Below are 12,959 nucleotides of genomic sequence, written 5' to 3' on the forward strand. Positions count from 1 at the left end.
GGGGTTGTCACTGTGAGCCCAGACACAAACCGCCCTGTAGAAGAAGATCAGGACCGCCAGGGGTTGCACACTATGCACCATTCTGTTTGTGTTCCCAGGAGCAAGTGCAGGTAGGGGTTGTTGGAGGGTTTTGTGCCATGGCCTGGGGCTTCCTCTCCTTATAGCAGTTTCCCCCAGGAAGCCTCTCTGGACACATGATTCTGTGCTTACCTACTCGGGTCTGGTTTACAAAGTTTGTTTTACCAGGAACACTATACTTACATGAACAAGAGATAGAGTCTCTTACAATTGCTTACACTTGTACTAAATATCAATGGTTTACACGTATCCTGATGCACATCAACTGAACATTTACAGGAGTCCCAGGTGCGCTCACTTTGCATCTAGGACCACAGGATCCCATAGCTCCTGGTTATCCTCACCCTGCTCTTGTCCCAGTCAAACACCATGACACTTCATTCATGTCACTTTGCTTCTCAGAACTTTATATGTGTTACAGTTTTCTTCAAATACTTGAAACTACAAGAGAAAAAGCATCTACATGTATTAGGATAATCCTGAGGAACAGAACACATAGCACATTGGCTTACATGACTAAATAGGCTGAGAAGTCCCATGATATACTATCACATGCTGGATACCCAGTAAAGTCAAAGGTGTAATTCTCATCTGATTCCAAACTAGACTCAAGTCTGAGAATGTGGGGACCTGATGGTTTAACTTTCACTCCAAGGGCAAGAGGAAGCCAATGTTACAGCTCAAGCAGGCACACAAGAAGTAAAAATGAGAGAATTTGCTTCACTTTTATTTTTATTCTATTCATAACCGTAATGTATTGGGTGATGCCCACTTACCAAGACACCAAAACGCAAGAACACAGTGCACACAGCACTCACCACAAACCCTTCCTGAAGCGCCAGTCTCCGTACAGCATACGAACTCTTCTTAATGTAGCCATTACTCTCAGAAGCAGAAAACATAACAGGTTTTCTAAAACACAGAAGAAGACAGAGACCTAGACAATATGAGAATATGGAGGAATTCGTCCCCAAAGAGAGAACAAGAAAGGATCATATCCAGGGATCTAATCAAAACAGATATAAGGAATAGGCCTAAAACAGAACTGAAAACAACAATAGTAAGGATAATGGATGGGCTTGAGAACAGCATAGAAGACATCAAGGATATGCATACCACAGAGATAAAAGACATAAAAACTGGTCAACGGTGAAATTTAAAAATTCTATGAAAGAGACATGATGCTTACGGCACATAATAATGGGTGGAAGCAGCAGAGGAATGACTAAGTGATAGAAGATAAAATTATGGAAAATAAGGAATCAGAAAAGAGAGGGTAAACTAACTTCTTGGGTTATGGATGTAGACTTAGAGAACTCAGCTACTCTGTACAGTGTAGTAAAATTCCTTTCATAGGAGTCCCAAAAGAAGAGAGGGAAAAAGGGACAGAAGGTTTATCTGTGCAAATTGTAGCTGAAAGTTGCCCTAACCCAAGGAAGGAAATGAACATCCAAATCCAGAAGGCACAGAGAACTCCTATCAAAATCAACAAAAGTAGGCCATTACCAAGAGAAATCAGAAAATTGACATAATAGAGAGATAAAGGAAAAATCCTAAAAGCAGCAAGAGAAAAGAAGTCCCTAAGAAGGGAAGGCAAATAAGGTTAGTTCCATTCACAGAAACTTACCAAGAGAGAAGGGAGTGTCAACATACATTCAATGTGCTGAATGGGAAAAAAATGGGCAGGGAAGAATACTTTATCCAGGAAGTTTGTCATTGAGAAGAAGGAGAGATAAAGAGCTTCCCAGACAAACAAAATCTAAAGGAGTCTCTGACCCCTAATCCAACCCTGCAAGAAATACTAAAGGGGACTCTTTGAGTGGGAAAGGAAGACCAAAAGCAACAAACATTAGAAAGGAATAGAATAAATCTCCAGAAAAAAAAATTACTTTACAGAAACATTGTGATAACACAATTACACTAATATCATGTCTTTCAGTAATCACTGTGAATGTAAATGAACTAAAAAGTCCAGTCAAAAGGCACAGAGTATCAGAATGGATTAAAAAAACAAGATCCATGTATATTCTGCCTGTAAAAGACTCCTTTGAGACCTAGAGATACCTGTTGATTGAAAGTGAGGGGTTGCAGAACAATTTATCATGCTACTGGACATAAAAAGAAAGCTGTAGTACCATATTCATGTCAGGCAACCTGGATTTAAAATACAAAGACTGCAAAAAGAGATGAAGAAGGGCATTATATCATAAAGTGGTCTATCCAACAAGAAGCACTAACAAGTGTAAATATTTATGACCACAAATTGGGGCACTGAAATATGTAAAGCAATTAATGACATAAAAAAACTCATTGATAATAATACGCTAGTAGTAGGGGACTTTCACTTGCAAGTAGGGACACCCCACTTGCAACAATGAACACATAGTGTAAGAAGAAAATCAAGAAGGAAACAATGGCTTTGAATGACACAGGTGCAGATGGACTTAACAGATATATTCAAAACATTCCATCTTAAAGCAGCAGAATACATTCTTGTCGAGTGCACATGGAACATTCTCCAGAATAGATCACACACTGGGTCATAAATCAGCCCCTACAAGTACAAAAAGATTGAGACTATGGCATGCATATTTTCAGATCAGAACACTATGAAACTTGGAGTCGACCACAAGGAAAAATTTGGAAACACCACCAATAGTTGGAGTAAAAGACCATTGAAGAATAAAGCGGTTGACCAGGAAATTAAAGAAGAAATAAAAATACATGGAAGCAAATGAAAATGTTAGCGTTGACGGTCCAAATCCTGTGGGATGCAGCAAAAGCAGGTTTAAGATGGAAGTAGATAGCAGTACAGGCCTAACACGATAAAAATAAAATTTTAAACACACAACCACTTTACACCTAAAGAAGCTAGAAAAGGAAGAGCAAATGAAGCCTAAAGTCAGACGAGGAGGGTACACAATCATAGAGTACCTATAAATGGCATAGAAAGAAACAAAAACAGTAGAACAGATCAACAAAACTTTTAGGTTGCTTTCTGAAAGAATGAATAAAATTGAACTTCCTGGACCAGATTATTCAAACAGAAAAGAAAAAGGACCCAAAGAGACAAAATCATGAATTTCATGGGACAGATCACAACCAACACCAGAAATACAATCAATTATAAGAGAATATTATGAAAAACTATATACCAACCAATTAGGCCATCTGGAAGAAATGAATACATTCTCACAAACATGTAAACTACCAAAATTTCAACAGGAAGAATTAGAAAAGGAGAATTACAGACCAATTGCCCACGTGAACATGGATGCAAAAATTATCAACAACATACTTACAAATTGAATCCAACAGTACATTAAAAGAATCATTTACCAGGATGAAGTCGGATTTATTCCTGGGGTCAAGGATGGATCAATATTAACAATCAATCAAAGTTATACACCATATCAATAATAGGATAAGACCCAAATGATCCTTTCAATAAATGCAGAGAAGCATTTGATAACCTACACTATCTTTTCTTGATAAAAACCATCGAGCAAGTAAAGATAGATGAAAAATTCTTCAACGACATAAAGGCCATATACAAAACACGCACTGTTAACATCATCCTCAATGGGGAAACACTGAGTGCTCTCCACATATGGTCAGGAACATGACACGGATATCCACTGTCACTAATTTTGTTCAACGTAGTACTAGAACGCTTAGTCTCTGCAATCAAACAATGAAAAGAAATAAAAGGCATAGACATTTGAAAGGAGTAAGTCAAACTTTCACTCTTTGCAGATTACATGATACTCTATGTGGAAAATCCAAAAGATTCCACCAAAAGACTTCTAGGACGGAGACAAAACTCAGAAAAGTTGTAGGATACAAAGACAACATCAAGTTATTGGCACTATATACATACACCAAAAATGAAGCAGAAAAGAGAGACATTAAGGAATCAGACCCATTTACAATTGCACCAAAAATCATAACATACCTAGGAATAAACCTAACCAAAGATGTTAGAGATCTGTATGCTAAAAACTATAGAAAGCATATGAAGCAAATTACACAAGACACAAAGGAAGAGCATTCCATGGTCATGGATTGGGAAACAAATATTGTTAAAATATCAATACTACCCAAAGCAATCTACACATTCAATGTGATCCTTACCAAAATAACACCAACATTCTTCACAGAAAAAGAACAAAGAATTTTAAAATTTGTATAAAACCAGAAAACACCGAATTGGCAGAGCAATGTTGAAAAAGAAATCCAAACCTGGAGGCATCACAATTCTAGACTTCAAGCTGTATTACGAAGCTGTAATCATCAAGAAAGTATGGTACTGGCACAAAAATAGACACATACATGAATGGGACAGAATAGAGAACCAGATTTCCTGAACAGTCTGTTCAGCAAATGGTGTTGGGAAAACTGGATAGTAACATGCAGAAGAATGAATCTGGCACACTTTCCTACAGCAAACACAAAAATATATTCAAAATGGATGAAAAACCTAAATGTAAGACCAAAAAGCATCAACATCTATAAGAGAAAACAGGCAGAAACCTCTTTGACCTCGACCTCAGCAACTTCTTAATAGACACGCCTCTAGAGGCAAGGAAAACAAAAGCAAAAAATGAATTATTGGGACCTCATCAAGATAAAAAGCTTCTGCACAGTGGAGGAAACAGTCAACAACACTAAGTGGCAACTGACAGAGGAGTGAAGATATTTGAAAATGACATACATGGTAAGAGTTAGTATCCAAAATCTATAAGAACTTAACAAACACAGAAGAACAAATAAATATCCAGTGAATGGTCAAAAGACACGAGCAGACACTTTTCCAAAGAAAACATCTGGATGGCTAAGAGACACATGAAAAGATGCTCAACATCACTCATCATTGGGGAAAATCAATTCAAAATCATGATAAGATACCACCTCACACCTGTCAGAATGGCTAAAATGAACAATTCAGGAAACAACAGATATGGGCAAGGATGTGGAGACAGAGGAACATTCCTATACTCTTGGTGTAAATGCAAAGTGGTGTGACCACACTGGAGAAGAGTTTAAAAAGTTAAAATAGAATTGCCTTATGTCCCACCAATTTCTCTACAAGGTATTTACACAAAGGACACAAAAATTCTGATTCAAATAGCTAAACGGGTGATGGAGATTATGTAGGTCACTTGTGATGCGCACTGGGTGTTAATGTATGTGATGAATCACTAAATTTTATTCCCAAAACTAAAACTACACTACATGTTAACTAACAAAGATGTAAATAAATAAAATCTTCATATATTAAAAAACAGGGGGAAAAAAGGAAGGGGACAAATGTTGTTACAAATGGCCATAACCAATGGGATCTAGGGCAGTGAGTCTAACAACTTGCATTTACCCATTTTATCCCTAACTGGTAGTGGACATTAATTAACAAACATACTCATGATTCCCAATGTTGGTGCCACGTGAGTGGGAATTCAAACCCCAGCTGCCCTTCCCTGCTTCTCTGTGACCACATCTCATGGGCAGTCTGTCTAGACAGCTGGCATCTATGTACTGCCTGTGTGTAGACGTCCTTGCTCCTGGACCAGGCTCATTCACCCAGGTCTGCTGGGTACTCAGAAAGCACAGACCAGTGTCACCCGGCATTCCTTGTACTTCCCATTCCTCACTAGGGAACAAGCTCAGCCTTGAGGATGCATGGTTACCATGTGCTGTTCCACTGGTCTACACCACCTGACACCACCCATGTATTCCAGTACTTGCTTCTGAAGGGAATTTCCAAACAGATGACAATTTCACTAGTGATTTACACCAAAAAATAATTGGGTCCAAGTGAGGGCACAATATTGGATTTTAGCTGCATGTTAAGGGGAACTCTGCTTTCATTCTTAGAAGACAGAGAAGAGGTTTATACCAGAGACAAGGTCACAAGGATGGATCCTCCCACAACCAGCAGTGGACCATCGCCTTACTGAGAGAGGGTACATTTCACATACAATAGAAGCTGTGAATGTATAACATCTGGAGGGAGTGACCTCAGAGGGTGGAGGGGCCACAGGGTGGCCAGGACATCTCTTTACCCTCAGATGAGGGACCTCCCGAGTCATGTCACTTGTCCACAATACAGTCAGCTTTGGGGGTGGCTATGGTTCTGTTCTTACATCACAGAGCCCAGTTTGTAGGGCTGCCCCCAAACTCCACTGGCTAGTGTCCAACATCGTCCAATCAAGGCTGTAGAAAACAGGATGCATGTCAGCCCCAGAAGTCCTCTCTCAATGGCAATGACACCTTTATGTGTCTTTCCTTGTTGTTATCTGTCTTTCTTCATGTTTCTTTCCTTACTGTTTCTCTTCACCTCAGAGCATTTTGGGGACATCCATGCATATCCACCTGGGTTCAGTCAGACACTCAGATCCAGAGGGAGACTTGAAGTTCATGCAAGAAAGTGTCTGTGCCTGGTGATGAGGGGTTTCATCCCACAATTCTCAAGGTATTCCCTCCCACAGATGTGCTGTCTTCAGGACCTACTCATCTTCAGTTCCGAGATGGACACTTGGTGACTGCCCATCTGTGTCCTGAACGCCATCCCCAGACTCATACACATGGCAGTAATATCAATGTGTCAAAATTAATCTCATGTGACAAGTCCCTTTGGCCACATAAGTTATTCTACACAGGTTCAAGAATGACATAGATGACCACAGTCCACACTGATGTCAGGGAAAGTTCACCTCCATCCCACACGACACTCACATTACCACACCCCCAAATCCTCCAACAGGTCAAATCATTACATATTAAGTCAAGTCCAAAACGTACCTAAATTTCACTACCTCTAAAACCCCAAATCTAACCATGTAGCTTGGGTAGGGTGAGACCGTGGTGCCTTCCATCCTGGTGTGAAACTCTCTCCATCAGCCGACCTGCATTTCTAGAAAACCATTTTTGTTTTCTGAATGCTTCTGCATGGTAACCATAACATAACAGGTACTGACATTCCTATCCCAGAAGAAATACAGTGTAATTTAGAAGTGCATCACCAAGAAGAAAAAATTATATTATCAATCTGGGGAAACCCATTAGGTTCAAAGACAGAATTCTCTGAATCTCAGACTCCAACTTGTCTCTGGGATTGACACTTCCTTTTTTCTTAAAGGTGGTGCATGTTTGAAGCTGAGCACATTTATCCCAGTTTCATGAAAGTAGAATTTCTGAGCCCAAAAATCTTTCTTTTCGTTCTCTCGATTATCAAATGAAAAGTTCTTCTGACTCTTGCCAGCTGATAAGGATAACTATTCAAGATTGTTGCTCACCAATGATTAAAGGAAATATAACTGTATATTTATAGGCAAAAAGCAGAGTGAAGGGTTCAAAGATGGAAAATATGTAGGAGGAGACATCCTGTGAACAGTAGGGTCTGCAGTGCTCATGATGGAAGGGTCTCACCCTTGCCTGTTGCATAAATGGGGAGGGGAATAAAGGAGTCACTGTATCTCTGCAGGGGTCTGTGAAACAACAGGAGCACGGGGACCACCGGGGGCAATCACAACCACCAGGGGGAACTCAGAGACCAGGGAGCTCATGATCCACGACAAGAGATTGGTTGAGGACTGGTCTCCTCTCAAGGGCTTTCAGATCCAGGCTCTGCACACTTCCTCTGACATGAACACAGCAAAGAGTTTGTAAAAGCTGTGGAAACACACAAGTGTCCTCCCTGTTTAAATAAACCATGATAATGGGAATACACAAATTTTCCCAGGGTCAGACACTGGGATAAATACATCTTTGATCATTCTCACATTAACAAGAGTTTAGAAGAATAATGTTCTCCATTTCATAGATGAAGAAATATTTTTAATTAACATCATCCTTCCTGATCTCAGGTGTTTTGCCTTCAACATATTTTAATAAATTTCAACCATTTTAACGTTATTGAGGCTTTCTTTTTTTAATGTTTATTTATTTTTATGGGAGAGAGAGACAGACTATGAGCGGGCAAGGGGAAGAGAGAGAGAGGAGACACAGTGTCAGAATATGAAGCAGTCTCCAGGCTCTGAGCTGTCAGCACAGAGCCCGACACAAGGCTCAGACTCATAAACTGTGAGACCATGACCTGAGTCAAAATCGGACACTTAACCAACTGAGCCACCCAGAGGCCCATTATTGAGGGTTTCCATTGATGTCCACATAGAGTTCATGTGTAAATGACCCCTTGTGTCTGTAGAAAACCCCTGGCATCTCCATCAGCTCTGTGAGTCTCTGTCGAGGCTTCTCACTCTATCCAATTTGTGACAGAATAGACCTGGCTTCCACCCATCACTCTCCTGGGACTTCTAGAAAGTCAGGAACCTTCAAACCTCAATGGGATGACCAGCCTTGTCCTGCATGTGGTTCAGGAGGCAGATGGGTCCTCCGATGGAGAGCACAGGTCCAGATACTGGGACTACTCTCACCTCATACGTGATCTTGGACACGCACACAATCCATCTATGCCGCAGTGTATCTGTTAACCTGTACAATGGTGGTATACTGATTCTTACCTCAAGTGTTTGGGTTCATATGTGAAAATAAGGATTATCATGGGTACTTATAATCACTGCAGCAAAATCACAAATTAATAAATCACAATGTCCTGAAAGATATTGTGACACCAAACACTGCCCCATCCCTTACACCTGCCAAAGGTCACTGGCTTCTTGAGGATTCTGTTGCAAAATTTACTATATTGTCAAAGGACATCTGTATGCTGATTAAACCCTCCCATCCCTGAAACTGTAGCTGGGAGAAGAGCCCCAGCCCCTAAGTGTTCACATTCAGTGATCAGAACAGAACACAGACATCTCACCATGGAGTTTGGGTTCACTTTGGTTTTCCGTGGTTCTATTTTAAACAGTAATTCATGACGAACAAGAAACACTGACTATGTTAGTGGATGTGAGTGAGAGAAACAGTGGATGTGTGACATTTTCCTGAGTTGTGTCTGTAGATGTCTTGTGTGACGTAGAGCTGTTGGAGTCAGGGGGAGACCTGATGATGCCCGGCAGGGGAGGGGGTCCCTGAGACTCTCCTGTGCAGTCTCTAGATTCACCTTCAGTAGCTAATTGATGAGGTGGGTCTGCCAGACTCCAGGGAAGGGGCTGAATGGGAGTCTACATATCTGTATGGTATAAGATAAGGACCAAATGTCATTATTTTACTCACTGGAATTCAAAACCATTTGTGAAAGAGGCCATTTTTTCCCTAATTTTAATTCTATGAAATCTCATGGAGGATATGCTGACTGCATCCAGACACATTTCATCCTGGTCTCTGTAACCTGCTCCACTGGTCTGTGTGTCTGACTGTATGCCAGCAGCACAGTGTGATAGACAATGTACCTCTGCAATATACTTAGAAAGAAGGACGTGTGCTGTCTCCAGGTTTGTTCTTCTTTCTCAGGATTGTTTTCTCACTTCCGTGTGCTTTGTGGTACCATATAAATAAGAATTTCCCAGATACATTCATTGGCATTTTTATTAACTCAACTAACATTAGAAATTATTAGAACAGATAAAAGGAATAAGGAGTGTAATAATACAAGAAATTAACAAATCGAAATTGATATCTGGAAAGCTAAATGCAATTGAAAAAGCATCTCTACTAGGAAATAAGTAAAACTCAAACAGATACAATCAGAATTAAGGAGGGGACATAACTGATACCAAAGAAGTGAAGAACAATAACAGAAAATGCCTAGATAATTATAGACCCATTATTAGATTACTAAGGGGCAACTAGGCAGTTTCTAGAGTTATACAATCCACAAGACTGTACATGAAGAAATAGAAAATTAACAGAATTAAAGTAAGTAAGATTGAATCTATAATCTAATCATATCCCGCCCCTAAAGAAAAAAATTCAGCTTGGTAACAGAGGACTTTATCTATGAATTGTATCAAAATATAAAGGATATTTAATGCCAATACCTCTCAGACTCTTACCAAAAACTGAAAAGAAAGGAATATGCCCCAACTCATCTACAAGACCAACCTTACTATGATGTGGAATCAAAAGACACCTTAAGAGAAACTAAAGGCCAATATCTCAGATGGACATACATGCAAAACTCCTAGCATGGTGAATGCAACAGCACAATGAAAGGGTCATATGTGACAATGCAGTCACATCTATTGATCACCTATATCATCATCTATTGATATATATAAAACTAGACAAAATTCAACAAATTGTCATTATTAAAAAATCTCAGCAACTGAGGGAAAGAAAGAAATTACCTCCACAAAATTGTGGCCGTACATGAAAAGCCCACACCTGACAGCATATTTAACAGTGAAAAACTGACGCTTTTCCTGTCTTATTAGGAGCCGGGGAAGGATTCTCATTCCCTACATAGGTATTCCGCATGGTAACATGAAGACCAGTAAAATATGGCACCCAATGTATGTCATCTTGTCACATGGCTTATTTGGAGGAAAGTCACTTGAGTAACAGCTAGTCTAAGGAAACTGTGACCCTCCTTTGTCCCCTTGAGAGCAGGAAATAAATCTCTCCTGGGAAACTTCCTTTCCCTCTACCAGAATGGAAGAACCATCCTTACACCTGAAATGGGAACCTTAGCACCAAGAAGGCTGTGCAAACAAGCCTTGTTAATTCCTCACTAATTGACTTGCCCAAATCCAAATCTCTGTCTTGTTAACTCTTCACAAATCCATTGTTTTTTTTTTCTAAAAGGCACAAGTGCCACCTACATTCTTCATTCTCTGGGTGTCATATTATTAGGAAGCTTCTGCACATGCAAAATGAAATTTATTGTCTTCTGTAGATCTGTCTTATGTCAGTTCAATCCTTAGACCAGACAAAGAACACAGAGGCAAAGAAGGAAAACCCTTTCTGTTCCTAGAAGTTGAAGGTGTACCCATAAAAATTATGTAAGAAAATGAAATAAAGACATGCAAATCAGTAAGAAGAAAATTATTTGTTTGAGAATCACATGAACTTATAGTGAAATCTTAGAAACTCCATAAAAAAAGTATTAGAACTAATAAACTCAGGAAAAGTTCAGGGTACAAATCAACATACAAAAATATGTTGTATTTCCACACACCTAAAACATAGTATATGAAAAAAATAACAAAATCACACAATTGAAAATGGCACAAAATGGAGCATCTGTGTGGCTCAATCCGTTAAGGGCCTACTGTTGATTTTGGCTCAGGTCATGATCTCATGGTTCCTGAGTTTAATTCTGAGGCAGGGTCTGCAATGATTGTTTACAGCCTGCTTGGGATTCTCTGTCCCTTTCTCTCTCTCTGATCTCTCTCTCCTTCTATCTATCACACAAAAATAAACACATATTAAAATTATATGGCACAAAATAAAGTATTTAGGATTAAATTTCACTAAAAAGTAAAATAGCATACCAAACATGACGTGCTAGGAGAAAGACATGTAAAATGGCAAACACAGAGGAAAAGATCACTGTGTTCACAGATTAGAATTATTTATACTGTCACAGTCCCTTCTGCAAGAAGTGATCTAGAAGTGCCTCTCAAACACTGGTTTTAAATTTGAAACAAATCTAAGTCTGGAGCCTGATATATAGTCAGAGGATATGCAAATAGGGCCCTCCCTGTGCTGATTAAACCAGTCCAGCTCCAACCCTGCAGCTGGGAGAGGAGCCCCAGCCCCGGGAGTCCCAGGTGTTCCCATTCTGTGATCAGCACAGAACACACACACCTCACCATGGAGTTTGTGCTGGGCTGGGTTTTCCTGGTTGCTCTTTTAAAAGGTAATTCATGGTGAACGAGGGACACTGAGTCTGTGAGTGGATATGAGTGAGACAGTGGATGTGTGACAGTTTCCTGACCAAGATGTCTTGTGTCTGCAGGTGTCCTGTGTGACGAGCAGCTGGTGGAGTCTGGAGGAGACCTGGTGAAGCCTGGGGGGTCCCTGAGACTCACCTGTGTGGCCTCTGGATTCACCTTCAGTAGCTACTACATGAGCTGGGTCCGCCAGGCTCCAGGGAAGGGGCTGCAGTGGGTCGCAAGCATTTATAGTGATGGAAGTAGCACATACTACGCAGACTCCGTGAAGGGCCGATTCACCATCTCCATAGACAACGCCAAGAACACGCTGTATCTGCAGATGAACAGCCTCAAGACCGAGGACACGGCCACATATTACTGTGCGAGAGACACAGTGAGGGGACCTCACTGGGAGCCCACACACAAACCTCCCTGCAGGAGGGGATCAGCACCACCAGGGGGCGCACACTATGCACAATTTTGCTTTGTGTTCCCAGGAGCAGGTGCAGTGGGAGGATACAGGCAGGTTTCCTGTCAGGGTCTGGGGTTTCCTCTCAACACAGCAGTTCCTGGACACAGGATTCTGTGCGTACCTATTAACTCTCTGAATTAGCAACTGTGTTGTCAAAGGAAAACTGCACTAACATGCACAAAGACACAGTTGTTTGCATTGCTTACTCCTGTCCCTCAACATGAGTGAATTACAGATTTCCTGAGGCACAACACCTGAACCTTAAAGCAGTCCCAGATGCACTCCCTGTGCAGCCAGGATCACAGGATCCCACAGCTCCCCATTATCTTCACCCATCGCTTGTCCCAATCAAACAACGTGACTCTTCCCTCCTGGCATTTGCTACTCAGGACATTCAATGAGCTACAGCTTTATTCAATTCCTCTAAACAAGAGATGAATCATCTCCATGTATTAGTCAGGATTCCCTTGAGCAACAGAATCCAAAGCACATTGGTTTCCATGACAAAATATGTTGAGAAGTCCCATGATCTACTGTCACAAGTTGGGGACCCAGGAAAACCAATGGTGTAATTCTCGCCTGATTATGAAATACTCTAGTCTCAGAACCTGCAGAGCTGATGA

At 40.6% G+C, this 12,959-nt stretch overlaps 1 gene segment (V, D, J or C); it reads left to right on the top strand.

Annotated features, from left to right (window-relative positions):
• The first annotated feature begins 11,802 nt into the window (after window positions 1-11,802).
• Window positions 11,803-12,477, top strand: LOC122212723. The segment is given in 2 exon segments: window positions 11,803-11,848; window positions 11,948-12,477. Coding segments are annotated over 2 exon segments (576 nt in total).
• The last annotated feature ends 482 nt before the right edge of the window (window positions 12,478-12,959 follow it).

The sequence above is a fragment of the Panthera leo genome (assembly GCF_018350215.1).
Source record: "Panthera leo isolate Ple1 chromosome B3 unlocalized genomic scaffold, P.leo_Ple1_pat1.1 chrB3_random_Un_scaffold_42, whole genome shotgun sequence".
NCBI lineage: Eukaryota > Metazoa > Chordata > Mammalia > Carnivora > Felidae > Panthera > Panthera leo.